General features: G+C 41.7%; 2 protein-coding genes across 2 annotated transcripts in view; both read right to left on the reverse strand.

Annotated features, from left to right (window-relative positions):
- Positions 1–1,464: 1,464 nt before the first annotated feature.
- Positions 1,465–2,880, reverse strand: LOC104943138 (growth/differentiation factor 6-B-like). The gene is made up of 2 exons (XM_010768459.1): positions 2,544–2,880; positions 1,465–2,363 (listed from the first exon to the last, which is right to left on the reverse strand). The coding sequence occupies exons 1-2, from the start codon at positions 2,878–2,880 to the stop codon at positions 1,465–1,467; spliced, it is 1,236 nt and encodes a 411-aa protein (XP_010766761.1).
- Positions 2,881–3,895: 1,015 nt separating this feature from the next.
- Positions 3,896–16,622, reverse strand: part of LOC104943139 (fibrocystin-L-like) — a 25,681-nt gene continuing 12,954 nt past the window's right edge. The window contains exons 4-24 of the mRNA XM_010768461.1: positions 14,906–15,024; positions 14,661–14,790; positions 14,337–14,504; positions 14,076–14,179; positions 13,736–13,862; positions 13,489–13,610; positions 13,011–13,101; positions 12,233–12,381; positions 11,500–11,622; positions 11,283–11,394; positions 10,342–10,458; positions 10,082–10,247; positions 9,401–9,633; positions 8,421–8,585; positions 8,144–8,301; positions 7,893–8,028; positions 6,901–7,245; positions 6,638–6,789; positions 6,139–6,285; positions 5,317–5,470; positions 3,896–4,262 (exon numbers count right to left, since the gene is read on the reverse strand). Of these exons, the coding sequence (XP_010766763.1) occupies positions 4,000–4,262; positions 5,317–5,470; positions 6,139–6,285; positions 6,638–6,789; positions 6,901–7,245; positions 7,893–8,028; positions 8,144–8,301; positions 8,421–8,585; positions 9,401–9,633; positions 10,082–10,247; positions 10,342–10,458; positions 11,283–11,394; positions 11,500–11,622; positions 12,233–12,381; positions 13,011–13,101; positions 13,489–13,610; positions 13,736–13,862; positions 14,076–14,179; positions 14,337–14,504; positions 14,661–14,790; positions 14,906–15,024 (3,281 nt within the window). The 3' untranslated portion in view covers positions 3,896–3,999. The remainder of the gene's footprint in view (positions 4,263–5,316; positions 5,471–6,138; positions 6,286–6,637; positions 6,790–6,900; positions 7,246–7,892; positions 8,029–8,143; positions 8,302–8,420; positions 8,586–9,400; positions 9,634–10,081; positions 10,248–10,341; positions 10,459–11,282; positions 11,395–11,499; positions 11,623–12,232; positions 12,382–13,010; positions 13,102–13,488; positions 13,611–13,735; positions 13,863–14,075; positions 14,180–14,336; positions 14,505–14,660; positions 14,791–14,905; positions 15,025–16,622) is intronic.

Consider the following 16,622-nt stretch of genomic DNA (forward strand, 5'->3'; position numbering starts at 1 on the left):
TTATTTGCACCTGGACATCCAGACGCGTGACTCATGCTGTCTGGAAGTTAGAGCGGAACAAAGCGGACAATAAAAAATGAAATAACTTATTCGTAGAACATAAATTATTATTTCCAAATATTTACACATGGTACCTTTGAACATCAGTGCATCACAGACAAAATGATGAATCTCCTCAAGTAAACTGGTGAGAAACCCTGCCCCGGTTCTGCTGGAAATGTACTGACGGTGGTAAGAGTTGCTTAAAAGGACTTCACATAACCTCCATGTTCCCTGAGTCGTAGGCCATGTCAAGTGCTGGAAATCAGTCACTCAAGACTTCATTATGGGGGAAATGGTTACACTGAAGTTCATCATTTAGTTCTTTTGGAAAGTGGCCACAAAAAAGTAATCAATGTCTTGAATAAAATAGTATTCTAGACGTTTCAAAAAAGAAAATAATTATTAGAATCTTTAGAGATTTTAGACATTAATGATTATATCAACGAAGATTTCATGGTTGTTTGCTCCGGCACATTGGACCAGGATTGCCTTTACGGATTTTGTAAAAAAAAAAGAACTAGAGAATTTAATATAACATATATCAAAAATGTATATTGAAACTGATCATAGTACCAGCAGTCCATGACAGTTAAACATAGTGCTAGAGTCCCACAAGCCAATTCATGGGTGTTAAAAGGACAAGAAGCAGCATCAATTGTTTTATATTTGCAATGGAAATAATTTATTCAAGATAACAATATCATCGATCCTTAAATGGGAAATATTTAATATGTCTCTTTTTAAAAGGCATGGTTTTACATTTTTTGAAAAAAACAAAACTCCCTGGCTAGGAGTAAGACAAGATGATCAATACCACTCTTAATTCTGTACGGTAAATAAAGAGCTGCATTATAGAGATGGTTAGCTTAGCTTAGCAACTGGAAAGAAATGGGAAGCTAGCCTGGCTCTCTCCAAGTTAACAGGATACGCCAACGCGTAGCTTTAAAGTAAACTAACTAATACATTATATATTTAGTTTAACGCCTGTAAAACCAAGGTGATAAAATGAGGGCTAGTTCTCCGTTTCCATTCTTTGTGCTCAGCTAGGCTAACGAGTTGCTAGCCGTAGCTTCATATTGACATTTGAGTGGTCTCAACCATCTAAATCCCTGCAAGAAGTTGAATAAGTGTATTTGCCAATAAGTGTATTTGTATTTGGTATAACCGAAGACTCATATTTTTTTATGACATTTATCTTACCATATGTACATCAATATGCAGTCACTGTAGTGTTTAAAAGTACACACAGAAAAAAGTTTGAGGTATTAGACATGACCTCCTTGGGTGCATGGTTAGGAAATGCATCACTTAGTTTTTCTTGCGGAAAAAAAGAAAGCAATTATTTCAGGGGTCAGCCTGTCATCACACAGACTGTTATGCTGCCTAGACAGCCTGACCAACATGGAGGTGCAGCCTGGTCTACTACCTGCAGCCACAGGACTCCACCACCATGTCCTCGTACTGTTTGTACACCACGTTGTTTCCTGAGTCGATGTACAGAATGCTGATGGGGCTGAGTTTGGACGGGGCGCAGCAGCTGGGGGGCATGTTGCTGGGGTTCATTGAATTCATTAGAGTCTGGATGATGGCGTGGTTGGTGGGCTCCAGGTGGGAGCGCAGGGGGAAGTCACACACCCCCTCGCAGTGGTATGCTTCATAATCCAGCGGGGCGATGATCCAGTCGTCCCAGCCCAGATCTCTGAAGTTCACGTGCAGCGGTTTCTTGCTGCACCTGGATTTGGACTTCTTGCCGTGCCTCTTCCCGTGGCGGGTTTTGGAGGCGGCTGTCCTCCTTCTCCTGCTGGCCTTGGCACCGCCACCGGGGCCTCTCTCTTTGGCTTTCCTCTCCAGACCCAGCAACGCTCTCCCCCCTCTCCTCTCACTGAAGAGGGTCTGCCTCTTCCTAGACCTGGTGAACACCACCAAGATGGCTTTCTTCTGCTGTGGCCTGCCGTGCCTGTGCAGGCCCAGGAGCTGCAGCTCCAGCTCCCTCTCAGGGTTGTCCAGCATGGCCCTGAGCTCCAGGCAGAAGTGCTTCCCCTGGTTCAGGTGCTGCTGCTCTTTGAATATGTCCCACACGTCCAACACCTCCCACTTGGGCCTTTGGGAGCCCTGCAGGTCCAGAGTTTTGGAGTTGAGCAGCCGCCGGTCGTGGCAGGAGAGGAGCTGGATGTCCACGGGCTCTGTTTCCGATATCCTGAAATTCCCAGACACTTTGGTGTATATCCTGAGCTCGGCTCCCAGCACCTCCGCCTTTTTGGAGAGTGTTGAGACGTCGAACAGATACTGCTGTCTCCTCAGTGGGGAGAGTGGGAGGTCATCTGTGGAAAGCATTAAACAGCATGGTCAGACGCATTCTCACGGAGACGATGAGCATACCAATGAGATGTGGAATCTAAAAAAATCCTGTCTGCACTGAATTAATCTGGGATTATAAATATGAGTCATGGGTAATCAATCAATCCTACCTAAACACACTCATACAGTTAAACTCCACATACCTTGTCCACTGTCCACAAAACTTGCAATAGTGTTGGCAGCTTTAGAAGACCTGAAGAAACTTGCATTAAGTCCCAGTCTCTCCGCCGTGGAGAAGGTCTGGTAAATAGACATCATGTAGTCATGAGGCTCTATGGACTCTTTAGATGCTGCTTTATTGTTTTTCTCGATGGATGGCGATGCGTGGAACTCCTTAAAGTACTTTGAAGCTTCCTGATCATGAAAAATCCTCGTCACCTTGCTGCTCTTCGGAGGGAAAATAGCAAGAGTTTGAAAACAGGGGATTTCCCAGACAAACAGCAGAGCCCCGCAGAGAAGAGCCAGGTGATAGAGATCCATCCTCTGGTGCTGAATCAGAGCTGTGGCCGGGGGGAGCGGGGGACCACGGGCAAAACCAGGGCTGAACTCTGCATCCACTCTGCAGCAAGTGGCGGCTCCGCACGGAGCTCCGGAGGACAGGCGGTGCGGAGGGGAAAAAAGGGGGTGAGAACACGCCTACATTGTACTGTTATCGCTCGGGCTAAATGGAGGGCGCAAATTAAGGCTGTAAAACTAATTGTTCCTCTGTCGGACGCCCCCCGCCCCCACTCCCTGGGAGGCAGATGTGCGCTGAAAGGACGCTCGGCAACTTCTGCTGCGTTAACGGACACTCGCTTTTGGTTTCCACACGAAACCAAAATGGCTCGTCATTTGGAGTTTTTTGTCTCCATTTTAGACGTTTTTGCAAAGTTGCAGTGGTATTTTTAAAGTCTTGCTTGAACACACAAGCAAGACTTTAAAAATACCACTGCAACTTTGCTTCAGTGGATGATGCGTTCAAGGGTTTAACACGGAGTCTCCCGCCCTCTAGCGAGGCGCAAACACATTGGCAGGAAGAGGACACGTTCAGCCAATCAGCTTCATCAGCACCATGGACAGAGTCTGCACTCAGCAGGACATTATGAAAAAAACACACAAACAATATTAATTTGTTTATCAGTATAAAATAGACTTTATTTGAAAGAGAATATAGTTTCAGAACAATAATCATCAAAATGAGAACTTCATGTCTTCCTTCATCTGGTTTCAGAGTTATAAGCAACAATTGTTTTAAACATAAACATCTATATGGATCTTACACCAGGAGTGGCATCATGTAAAACAGAAATGTTCACATAAAACACATGTGACACAGGGGAAAGTGCTTTGCATTTAATTAGAATACATTCATTTAGCCCCATCCCAATCATTTAGTTTAACTCCTACAATTGACCACATAAGTAGAAAACCCAGGGGTGCTTTGCATTTTAATTATACAATTATAACATATTATTTAAACTCCATCCCAATAAGTTTGTTTAATTTTTTATAAAAATGTAACACAGAAATAGAAAAAAACAGCCATGTGTGTAATATATTTAAGGATCTTTTTTTATTCAGCAGACAACCCGGTGTTAATCTGAATGTGAGGGATCCTCTCTAACATATGGGGATGCCGTCGGAGCAGCAGGCCACCGTGTAGATGACGCTGACCAGGCACAGGCTGTTGGCGGTCACCGTGGTGCTGGAGCCGAACAGGCTGTCATCGGGGGTGGTCTCTGGGGTCTCGGGGGTGGTCTCTGGGGCGTCGGTGGGGATGATGGTAGTGGACGGGGCCTGGGTAGTGGGGAGGTCTTCAACAGTGATGGCGCGTGATTCAGCGTCCCACTGCTTCAGAGTGAAGACCATGGTCAGGTTCTCACCTGCAGGGAGAGGAAGGGCAAACATTGTGGTCATTATAATATCCTTAAATAAAGCCTAACACTGAAAGGCTGGGAGTATTTCTAGAATTGTGTAGAAGCTCTTTGTAACTCTTTTGGCATGGAAATTAATAATTAGACACATTAGCTCAGGAGATTGGATAAGCAGACTAAAGGAAGTGTATGATATAAGAATATCCACAAACTAAAACTATATAAAAAAGGCACCCGCTAGTTCTAAATTAAACGATATTATCGAGATATATTATCAATAGAAAATATGAGAATATAAGTTGTAGATATCTTTAAGTTTGTTTATTGAGTTTTTTTTTTTCAAATATAAGTTTTAGGAGGTGAAGAGAGAGTCTGTAACCACAACCTATTATATAACATTATTTATGAGGCAATGGATTATTTACATGATATTATCACATGTGTATTATCAACAAGGTGCCAATATTGGTATATCGCGACACACATGGCAGCCTCTAATTAAAAATAACTTCACAGACCAATTAAAAAACAACAACTCTAAAATCTATTTAGTGTCATAATGCAAGTCTCCTAACATGTTATATGATTACTAATAGCTTATTATTTATTTATCAAAAATAAAAAGATATTCAATAACGATGATGTGTAAAAGACAAAACTGCTTATTCTGATGTTTGAAAATGTGAAAATCAGAGAATACTTGGCATTTTCTTCTTGAAAAATTACCAAAACTTGTATCTGATTTTTAGAAGTTGTTGCCAAATATTTCTCTGTCATCATTTCATTATCTCAGCTGTTTTTGCTGCAAAGCTTAATTTTTCTCAGGGGAGAATACAGCTCCTCTTACTGTCTCTCTACATTCTTATTGTTCTGTATATTATTCAAAGTGTGATGGCTGTCTTGTTATTTGCACTGTATCTATGATTGTTACAGGGCTTTTATGCTTTTTTCTTTAACAGAGATTGTAATGCGTTAGAACAGTGGAAAAAAACGACAATCCCGTAGTTTCTAAGTCCATATTTCTAGCTGTTTGCAGGGTGCAAAGAGCGTGCTGCAGGCGTACCGCTGTTCTGGATGGAGAGGTCGGTGAAGTTGGCCCAGCAGGTGCTGAACAGGATGGAGGTGTTTCCCACCAGTCCGTCCACAGCGTTCCCACTGGAGTCCTTCAGGCTGGCGGTCACAGCGAGGCTGGTGACTCCCACAGAGACACAGTTACCCTGAACACAACAGCACAGGTCAGCAGACAGGAAGTGCTTCATCAAAATGTGGAATCTTCTGGTAAGTTCTTTTTCTCAGTACCATCCTATTCTGGTGTAAGCTCCTGGTAATGTATATTTCTAAAGTTAGTTTGATCCACAATAAGACATTATTGTGGCTTCGAGGACATTATTTGGCACTTAAAAGTGATACAAAATGATAAGAGGACTAACATGTATTTTTATTATTTGGTTGACATTCAATTAATAAATAAATAAGTGTAAAAAAAGACCTATTAGGCACCCTTTGAGATGCTTTTGTTTTTACCACAGCAAAAACAAATAAGAATCACTTACACAGCTTAAAGCAGTGGGAAATGCTACATTCCCAAGCTGAATAAAAAGAAATGAAAAAAGTTATAAAAAAGTCTGAACTGTGCACTCGAGATATCAAATCTTGAACAAGCCGATAAGAAATGTTACTTTTTATCCGTTTAATAACCTCAAACCCTGTGAACAAGTTGAAAAAAACCTGAATGTTTTTTAATAGTTAGTATTGGGTTATATTAGGCGAGGCAATACGAAATGGCTTCTATCTGGATTAACATCAAGATGGTTCATGATACCTGTCTTCACGCAGCTCAACAGAATGATAATAACTTTGCAGTGAGGAGTGATGTTTGCCTCACCAGCTCGTCCACAGCCATGAGACTGGGCTGCTGGTGCAGGGGTCCCACAAACTCCCCGGTGAGGGGCTCCTCCACCAGCAGCAGGTCGCTGACGCTGGACACGTAGCTCACGGGGGCCTCTTCCCTCGTCACCTCCTCTTCGGCTGTCTGACATTTAAAACACAAAACAAGAGAGCTCTCGTGTAAAACTGATTTATTCTGTGTCGTTTTTACTATGAAGATGTGGATTGTACTTGGAAGATGTCATTTTATTCTACAATTTGAGTTCTTATTCTACAAATGTAGTTCTTATTCTGAAGATGTAGTTCTTATTCTACAAATGTAGTTCTTATTCTGAAGATGTAGTTCTTATTCTACAAATGTTTTCTTCTATAATGTATTTTTTATTCTACAAATGTAGTTTTTAATTCTACAAATGTAGTTCCTCAAATGTAGTTTATATTCTGAGGATGTAGTTTTCACCCTACAGGCATCATTATGCTTAAGTTTTGTCATTTACCTCCTTCCAAGTGGGGTCAGAGGCTGGTGGGGGGGGTTGGATGACGCCCATGGAGGACACGTTGAAGCCGATGGAGCTACCGAGGTTTCCGGAAACCGCTGCCTGACCCAGATCATCAGCGATGCTCTTCAACAGCGTGAAGTCCTGCTCATCTGAGAAGACAAAAGGAACAGACAGATTTGACAGTAATCCTGATTTATTTATCGATCAACAATCACATATCAGACATTAAAACAAACATCAGAAAAGAGCGCTGCACTAACCGTCGGTGGTGTTGGAGGTTTGCTGTACGGGAGGCTTCTTGATCTCCAGCTCCACCTTCAGGCCGGTGGACCTCTTCCTGCGCCGGGCGCCTCCGTCCTCCCGGATGATGTTGGTGATGCGGATCATGTTTGCGGGAACTTTGAGGAATATAGCGAGGTTATTAATCAGGTCGTCTCCGAAGAACTCAGCCTCCGTCATGGCGGGCAGATCGAAGGAGATGACGAGGACGGGGGCGGTGCGGATCTCCACCGGCTGGGAGCCCTTCACCACCACCTTCAGCATCTTGTTCTCCCGGTCGAAGTAGTTGTTGCCGTCAGTGCCATTCAGCGAAGGGATGTATTGACCTTGAAGGAAATAAAATGTGTTAAACTTTAAACAAATATTTCTCTATCACACACATCGACGAAATGGTAAACATTGATTATCATCTTATTGTCCCTTTAAATGTAAAAGATTCTCCATCAAAGGAGGAAATACAAAAATAATTGCATCGTCAGGATTTAATGCAACCCAAAAAATGCTTGGTATCTTTAAAAAAAAAACGTTTTTTCGTATTTATAGTAAAGTTTAGTATAGTTTGATTATATAGTAAATGTTCCTTAAAAGTTTTTCTTTTTAAAATGACAGGAATGTTTTCCTAAAAATAAATAATAAGAAAAATGTAAGTGCTGGTGTATTCTGGTGCTTTTGGAAAAACAGGGAAAAAAGTTATCAATCAAAAACTAGTAGCAGTTTTGTAGTTTATTATCATATCCCTGATATGTATTTATTGCCAGGAGTTAAATGTTGAATTTTCTGAATTCAGCTTCAGCTGACTGAGTTTGAGATACAAACAAATGAGCAACTTAATCAAAACAAAAAAGACAGAAACACTATGTTGACACAGCTCCACACTATGCGTTTTGAACATACTTTACACTTTATAAAGTTTGTTTTATTGTCTGTATTGACCTACTGTCAGATTATCTGCGTGTGTGTACAGTGTGAGTACCTGGTGCGAGGGGCTTCTTCAGGGTGTAGTCAGTGTTATCATCGTTCCACTTAGCGTTAGTTGGAGGAACCAGTTCATTATTGACGTACACATCCAACCGCTGCGGCTTGGAGTAGAAGATTGACACCATAACGCTCTGCAAAAAAGAAGTTTTAGTAAAAAATGATGAACATGTTACCCTTGCCCAGGAAGAGAATTGTAATTCTAATTGTAATTGAGCAGTGTTAGTCTTCTCCCTGCTGGGCACTGACCTCAGACGGTTTAGCTTGGAGCATCATGAGGCGGAGTTTCTGAGGGCTGACGCTGGAGAAGAAGACGTCGAAGGAGTGTCCGGTGGCGATGATGGTGTGGAAGAGAGAGACCCTCTTCTGGCAGGTGTAGCCCGAACACCACCCGTGATCCTGAGGACCTGCAAAAACACACGGCTGGATTACAAACACACTCTTCCTGTTCTTTTGACTCATTTGAGAGAGATCGTTCAGACTGCTCTGGGTTTAATTCACATCAGATCTATAGAACTCAACCCACCGTTGATCAGATCGATGAATTTGTCCCCGAGCAGAGCGACGGGGGACAGGCGTCTGGTCTCCGAGTCAGCGTCCAGACTCTCGATCACCAGCATCCTGTAGTTCAGCCCGAAACACTTGTAGCTCTGCCAGGAGGTCATGAAGGTGCAGTCCTCCCTGATCACACCTGAGGACACAGAGATTCTTTTGTGATGTACCCAATCTCTGATGTCCGTAGACGTACTTGTTTACAGGACTTTAAAGATAGAGATTTCATTTGTTTCCCTTGTAATTTCTCTGATCTTTAACAATACAACTTTTGACTCTCTGCAAGACCCCACCATAAAACAATAAAGTCATGTTTTTATTTTTATTTGCAGGGTTCACTTAAGGTAGTTGGTAGTACATTTTTAGCACGTTAAGAAACCGAATGCAGAGACATGAGCTTGAATGATTGATGAATTTATTTTCCTACAATAACCAGGTCAGTTTTGTTGTTAAATTAGAAAAACGAATAAGATGAAGTCAAAGGTGACAGAAATAGGTGAAGCGACCACTACTCGGGAAGATGTCCCAGACAAATGGGAGAAATTAAATGTGTTTATTGCGGAATGATATCATTAAGGCAGATTCACAATATGTCTTATTAAAAGGCAATTTTCAATAAAACAATAGACTTGTCAAAAAAAAAAAAAAATATATATATTTAAATCGCAAGATTTTAACACAAATAATTTAGCCAAGCCTAGGCCTACATATTCTCAGATAAAAAATGAAAAACAATAAAAAAGGAAATAAATATAGGCCTGTCTGGCTGATTGCATTGGAGACGGGCACATGGAGATTTGTCTATACAGCCTATTATAAATACATTTGTAAAAGTGCTTAGGGAGAATTATTACACTGGACATCAGTTTGAAAATGTGTCTTATTTCCTCACAAGCTACTGTTTAGTTTGAAATGTTGATTTGCCTGAGTGTTTATCTTTTCCTCTCTTGTTACCTTTGTACGGAGCGATGTGGTCCACGGGGATGCGGCTGCCGTTGGGGTGAGTGAGCATCACTTTGGGGATGCGGTAGTCGCCCAGGCCTCTCCTGGTATCACCCCCCCACTCATACTCAGACTGAGGCACCACGGCACCCACGGCCCCGAGGAAGGATCCGTCCAGGTCCTGCAGCAGCGTCTTCTTCTTCGCGTCGCAGTCCATGTCCACACAGTCAGACGGGTTCGCTTTGCTGAGCACAAAAACATTTTGATCGTGCACAAAACAGCCCGAAGATGTCATCTGAGAATGATATGCATCGTCTCAAATGCTTTATGTAAAGAGACAGAGGTTTTTCCTAGTTCATTCCTCAATTTAAGCAGAAACACATATTAAATGATGCTATGATGAGCTGTCTATTTAATTATGAAAAGTTAAAGGAAACAGAAAATAAACATAAATCTGGAATTGAACCCATAATATTTACATTAAATTACAGTATTCATTTTAGAAGCTATTTTCATTTGTGTCTTAGTTGAACTATTTGGCATTCTTTAAGACTAGAATCAGATATGTATTTCTATGTTTTATCTTAAACTACATCCCCTGTTATCATTCCTTTTGTATAAATGATGTTCCTACTGCCTGATCAAAGGTACTCAAAGATTGTGCCTGGTATCTGTAGATGGGAAAAGGTTTACCTGACGTCAGGCCTGTGGATGAAGAGTTTGCCTTCCTCTTGGCTGTCGATCATGGTGATGTCTGACACGTGCACAGGGTGCTGCAGGTCCTCGTTCAGCGGGTTGGTCATGAACGCAACGTTTATTTCTCCGGAGCAGACTGTCCCGAAATTGACGAATGTTGTGTCTAGAGAGGAGGAACGAGAAATTATAAATATGTTTTCCAAATAATCAGCAGATTGTTTTCAATGGAGCTCCCAAAGCTCAGAGCCTAAACTCACCTCTGACTGTCATCAGTCCTTTGATGGAGTTGTACGCCATGTTTATATGATGGGGCTTTTTTGGAGCGGTGTTGTGGCTGGATAGGAAATTGGGCCAACAGATTCCAGATCTTCCGCCTACAGAGTACAAAATCACAAAATTAGCATTATTATTAGTTCAACCACTCTGCATTTATACGCAAAAACAATTTGAGTCAGAATAACACAATGAATGTTTTCAAGATCTTGTGTCCATTGGAGTCATTTACACTGGGAATCAATTTTTCCCCGCAATGGGAAAGGATTTCTGATTCTGAAGAAAGGTTAACAAGCAAATGAGAAGGTATTGAGAATATTTGGTTTGCACAGTAAAAAAACATTTAATGCAATGTAAATAATGAAAGAAAACACAAAACTTAGCTAAAAATAAAAACAAATCAGGCCCAGCCTAATGGTTCCAAAAAGGTTACTAAAAGAAACTTGTTTTCTCTTTGGTCCATGGTATTTCGTATTTTAAGCTATGCCCCATTAAAGGGGCATATTTTCGGGTTCATATTGGTATTTTTCCGTCCTCTACTGTGACATACTCCATGCTTTAATGTTCAAAAAGCTCTTTATTTTTCTCATACTGCCTGTGCTGCAGCACCTCTTTTCACCCTCTGTCCGAAACCAGAGCCCAGTCTGCTCTGATTGGTTAGCTGGCCGGCTCTGTTGTGATTGGTCAACCGCTTAGAGATTACATAAAATCACATGTGTGTTTCAAACTGAGCCCTTAGGTCCCCACCACTTTTCAACACAAAGTCACATCTTTGGTAACGTCTAGATTTGGATTTTTCATGAACATCCTAAAAGTATCAAGGCCTTTTAAAAGCCTGTTCAAACGGTATTGATTTTTTCAGCTCAATAATCACGGTATCCCTAAATAAAGCCCCTAGTTTCCTCTTCATAAGTTTACACTGTACCTGTGGGGGGTCTCGGGGCCCGGCTGTTGCCACTGTTGACTATATTAAAGTCGCTGCCTGGCAACGTGGAGGAACAGTTGAAGCTCGGGCTGCTGCCAACAATCAAGGCATTCTGGGAAAACACGAGCAAGATGAAACAGTCACTCATTTAAAGTAAACCAATAAATCTTAGGAAATTAAAAACGAAGAAAAGATGAACCATAGTAACCCCTCTCACCTGAACGTGTACAGTCTTATCAGCGTATGCATGGGAGAGAGAGGGGGGGCCGTAGACGAAAGGCATGATGCCCATCCCGTTGTCCACCAGGGTCACGTTGGCAATGACCACACTCATGGGGATCTGTGAGGGAGGAAGATCAGGATACACTTTATTTGTAGTACCTTTCATGCACAAAGCAGTGCTTTTCAGAACAAGAAGAAAACATAACAACAATATTAAAATAAAAAGAGAACAAGATAAAACATCAACAGGGATCATAATGAAATTCCCTTGAAGTAAAGCTGACAAGAAATTTAAATAGGTTCAAATAAAAACAATTTAGAAAAGAAAATGTAAAATGCTAAATAAACCAAAACAAAAAAATACAGTAAAACATGGACAATGATACCAGTGAGAATTGAAAGTTAACCCAAATGAAAAGCCATACTAGAAAGATTGAATTTACTTTGAAACATTTCAAGGGAGTTTGCTGTTCTAAGGACGAGGGTAAATGGACTGCACACTTTTTACTATCCATCTTATATATTTGTGTTTACTATAAAAGTGAAGTCCTTCAACACTGCTCCTCTATATCCTCTCTCTATTGTTGTGTATGAGTACAAACCCATTTACTTTACTCCCCCTGATCCATGACATCCCTTCACCTCAGGTCACACACGTTAGCTTCAAGTTAAGCCAGAATTAAAGCACATGAATCAAAATGGTGTCATAAAGAGAAGAGGACTGTAACCTGGAAGTAGATGGCGTAGTCGAAGCTCTTCCAGATGAAAAAGCTCTGGATGAGGCTGCAGCCGGGCAGACCGTCTTTGTTCATGTAGACTCCGAACAGACCGCCGTGAGCCTCGTTGTTCATCCACCTCTCATTGTTGTTCAAATATCCTGTACGGGAAAACATTTCATCTCTGATGCTGAATCTTTTCCCTGTGTCTGAGCAATTCAGGATTTCATTAAACCTGACATTTGTTGGACTGTAACCAGAGGTGGCAGAAGTACTCAAATCGTGAACTTAAGTAAAAGTAGAAGTACCACAGTGTAGAAATATTCTCAAAACATTCTAAATGTTACTCAAGTAAAAGTACAAAAGTATTAGCATCAAAATATACTTAAACTACCAGAAGTAGTCATTGTGCAGATTGGTCCATTTCAGAATAATATATATGATATGTTTTATAATGATTGATCGTTAAAGTGTTCTCAAAGCTGGTAAAGGTGCAGCTAGTTTGAATGACTTTGTATACTGCAGGGTAGCTTGTGGATTTACTCCAGGTGGAACACTTGATTACATTTCACATCATTCATCCACATTTGTAAAGTAACTAAAGGTATTAAATACATGTAGTGGAGTAGAAGTACACCATTTACCTTTGAATTGTAGTGGAGTAGAAGTACAGAGTAGCATAACATGGAAATACTCAAGTAAAGTATCTCAAAATGGTACGTAATAACAGTACATGAGTAAATGTACTTGGTTACTTCCCACCTCTGCTGATCACTTTGAGTCAGTTTACCTGGACATGGCTCTCCATCGATGCGATAAGCGACTCTCTCGTATCCGGCCACGATGTTATGCTGCAGGACCACGTTTGTCCCCTCGTTGACCTGAAAATCCGAATCAGGTTTATTGACAAGTACAGGGAATTTGCTTTGGTGTATAAAGATGCATACATAAACTCAATAAGAGGAATTAAGTTGTAACAAAGGAGCAAATTTAGATAAAACTATAAAAATGTATCTAAAAACTATTATAAAGTATTTAAAGAAACACGTACAAGAATAAAAAATACACAAAAAAAGTAATGACAATTAATCCTGAGAATAAAATATGTGTCTCAAAAGGTCCTGAGGGATCGTTGCGCAGGATTGTGAAAAAATAAAAGGGAGTATGCAGGCTCTACTGTCTAGAATATGAGTAATGACTCATATGATGTGTGTGAATGTAACATTGTCTATGGGTTTTTGTTTTTGTTTTATTCCGAGTGGACTGACCTCGATGGCAGCGTTCCAGGCATAGTTGAAGGACTCCTCTCTGTCCTGATAGGACCCGGGCCACATGGTCATCATCACGAGGTTCCTCCTCACCGTGGTCCTGTCACCCCAGATTCTGATACCTGCAACCCGAGGTGCAGAGGAGGAAATGTCCCTTTGTTAAACTGGGCCTATTTCTTTTGGATATTCTGGTCCTATGTGTAAATTGTAAACCAATTGTAAACTACTTTGTCGGTAACGTGTGTACCTTCTCCCACAGTGCGGTGGACGATGTTATCGTCGACGCTCAGTCCGGCTGTCCCGAACACTCCGATGGCCGGAGAGAAGCCGTCATGGAACGCACAACCCTGGAGGTACGAGTCCGTATCTGAAACCTTTACACAGGAACAACAGTATTCATTATTCGCATTTTAACTAATTGAATAGATATTTTTTACTCAGTGCCTAGTGATCATGTAAATGATTGTTAGAGAAATAAACCATAAACCTAATATGTTGTGTGTGTGTGTGTGTGTGTGTGTGTGTGTGTGTGTGTGTGTGTGTGTGTGTGTGTGTGTGTGTGTGTGTGTGTGTGTATGTGTGTGTACCTCTCCCAGGTTGAGGAAGGCCACAGAGTATCGGGGGTCGGAGTAGTCGGTCCAGCCTTCCTGACCCGAGCGGAGGAACTCCACATTTCTGATCTGAGCCTTTCCTTCAGGGAGGGAACAAAAAACAATGATATAACATCTTGAAACTGTCCTGAGAGGCCAAAAGGTCTGACACTCCAGATGAGTCATTTTGCTACAGCTGATTAATCCTATGTGAACTATCCTTTAAGAATAGAAATCACATGTTATACTCTTTCTTACCTCTGTAGTCGATCCCCTCCCAGGAGTAGGAGCCCACCAGCAGTCTGGCCCCGAACGACTCGTCCATCATCTCTGCGTACTCCTCTCCCACGATCTTAATGTTCCTGCTGACCAGTCCCACGTCCGCCGCCAGGGTGTAGGAGAACGAGTCCCCGGAGTGAGTGTCACCTGGGGGGAGAGAGAGTCAGTCAGACTGAGTTAAAGGAGTAATACCACTGTGTTCAAATACTGTGTCAAGTACTGCATTCAAATGTAAATATCACAAATTATTTTATTTTATGTCTGACTTTATTTTGGGGCCTAAGAGACAGACGTTAAACTGACCAATGTGAGCGTGGGTCAAAGGCTGGTTCAGGGTCAGTATGAGTCCGTCTGCGGACACGTCTGTGATCTGGCGTTTCTCCGTCTCCCAGGCGCTGTAGCTGGTGGTGGAGATGACCACCTCGTCTCCAACCTGCACGCACAACAAGGTAAACACACGCTGAAAACCAGCTCTCGCAGAGATGTTAGTCTAAATTAATAATTCATAAGCACATCAAAAATATCATTTGAGTTCCCCGCTCTCTGACCTGCCAGTCGACAGCCTGCGACAGGGTCAGAGTGTTGGATCCAGCCGCAGCAGTGGAGCCCAGCTTGGTGTGGTAAACACTGGGAGGGAGTCCATACAGGTCCAGGATACCAAACACACCTGTGGAGTATTCAATTATAAAATGATCATGCAAAATATAAGAATAAAACATTGTTTGTTTTTTTTAAACGGGAATTCTACATGTTATAGGCAAACTTAAATCGGCCTAATGGCAAGAAACAAAAAAAAAAACGTATTTTCCTGTTGAAACAATATACTGTATATATACATATATATATATTTGGAAGGGTCCACATGCACAATGTATTTAGTTATATTTATAATGTCTAAAAAACCCATGTTAAGGACATATTTGAGATATACAGGACTGTCTCAGAAAATTAGAATATTGTGATAAAGTTCTTTATTTTCTGTAATGCAATTAAAAAAACAAAAATGTCATACATTCTGGATTCATTACAAATCAACTGAAATATTGCAAGCCTTTTATTATTTTAATATTGCTGATTATGGCATACAGCTTAAGAAAACTCAAAAATCCTATCTCAAAAAATTAGAATAGTTCCTCAGACCAAGTAAAAAAAAAAGATTTATAACAGCAAAACACAATCAAACATTTGAAAATGTCCATTAATGCACTCAGTACTTGGTTGGGAATCCTTTTGCACGGATTACTGCATCAATGCGGCGTGGCATGGAGGCAATCAGCCTGTGGCATTGCTGAGGTGTTATGGATGCCCAGGATGCTTCAATAGCGGCCTTTAGCTCATTAGCATTGTTGGGTCTGGTGTCTTTCAGCTTCTTCTTCAAAATACCCCACATATTCTCTATGGGGTTCAGGTCAGGGGAATTTGCAGGCCAATCGAGGACAGTAATGCCATGGTCAGTACACCAGTTACTGGTGGTTTTGGCACTGTGGGCAGGTGCCAGATCATGCTGGAAAATGAATTCCTCATCTCCATAGAGCTTTTCAGCAGACGGAAGCATGTAGTGCTCTAAAATCTCTTGGTACACAGCTGCATTTACTCTGGGCTTGATGAAACACAGTGGACCAACACCGCAGCTGACATGGCTCCCCAAACCATCGCTGACTGTGGGAACTTCACACTGGATTTCAAGCAACTTGGGCTCCCCAAACCATCGCTGACTGTGGGAACTTCAAACTGGATTTCAAGCAACTTGGATTTTGCTCCTCTCCAGCCTTTCTCCAGACTCTGGCGCCTTGACTTCCAAATGAAATACAAAACTTGCTTTCGTCTGAAAAGAGGACTTTGGACCACTGTGCAACTGTCCAGTGCTTCTTTTCCTTAGCCCAAGTCAGACGCCTCTTCCGTTGTCTTGAGTTCAGAAGTGGCTTGACCATGGGAATACGGCTATTGTAGCCCATTTCCTGGACACGTCTGTGAACAGTGACTTTTGATACCTGGACTCCAGCTTCAGTCCACTGTCTTTGAAGCTCCCCCAAATTCTGGAAGCGACTCTTCTTCACAATGCTGTTAAGGCTGCGGTCATCTCTCTTGGTTGTGCAGCGTTTCCTGCCACATTTCCCCCTTCAACAGACTTTTTGTGGATGTGCTTTGAAACTGCACTCTGTGAACAGCTTGCTCTTTGAGAAATTTCTTTTTGTGTCTTACCCTCCTGATGGAGGGTGTCAATGACGGTCCTCTGGACAGCAGTCAGATCAGCAGTCTTCCCCA

This window comes from Notothenia coriiceps, unplaced genomic scaffold (assembly GCF_000735185.1).
Source record: "Notothenia coriiceps isolate Sejong01 unplaced genomic scaffold, NC01 NC01_scaffold00005764, whole genome shotgun sequence".
Classification (NCBI taxonomy): domain Eukaryota; kingdom Metazoa; phylum Chordata; class Actinopteri; order Perciformes; family Nototheniidae; genus Notothenia; species Notothenia coriiceps.

Bases quoted from the DNA above. Each gene is read 5' to 3' on its own strand.
- LOC104943138 (XM_010768459.1), bottom strand. From the start codon at position 2,880: ATGGATCTCTATCACCTGGCTCTTCTCTGCGGGGCTCTGCTGTTTGTC. The intron at 2,364-2,543 runs GTATGTGGAGTT...TGCTTTCCACAG, and splicing joins TTTTGTGGACAGTGGACAAG to ATGACCTCCCACTCTCCCCA.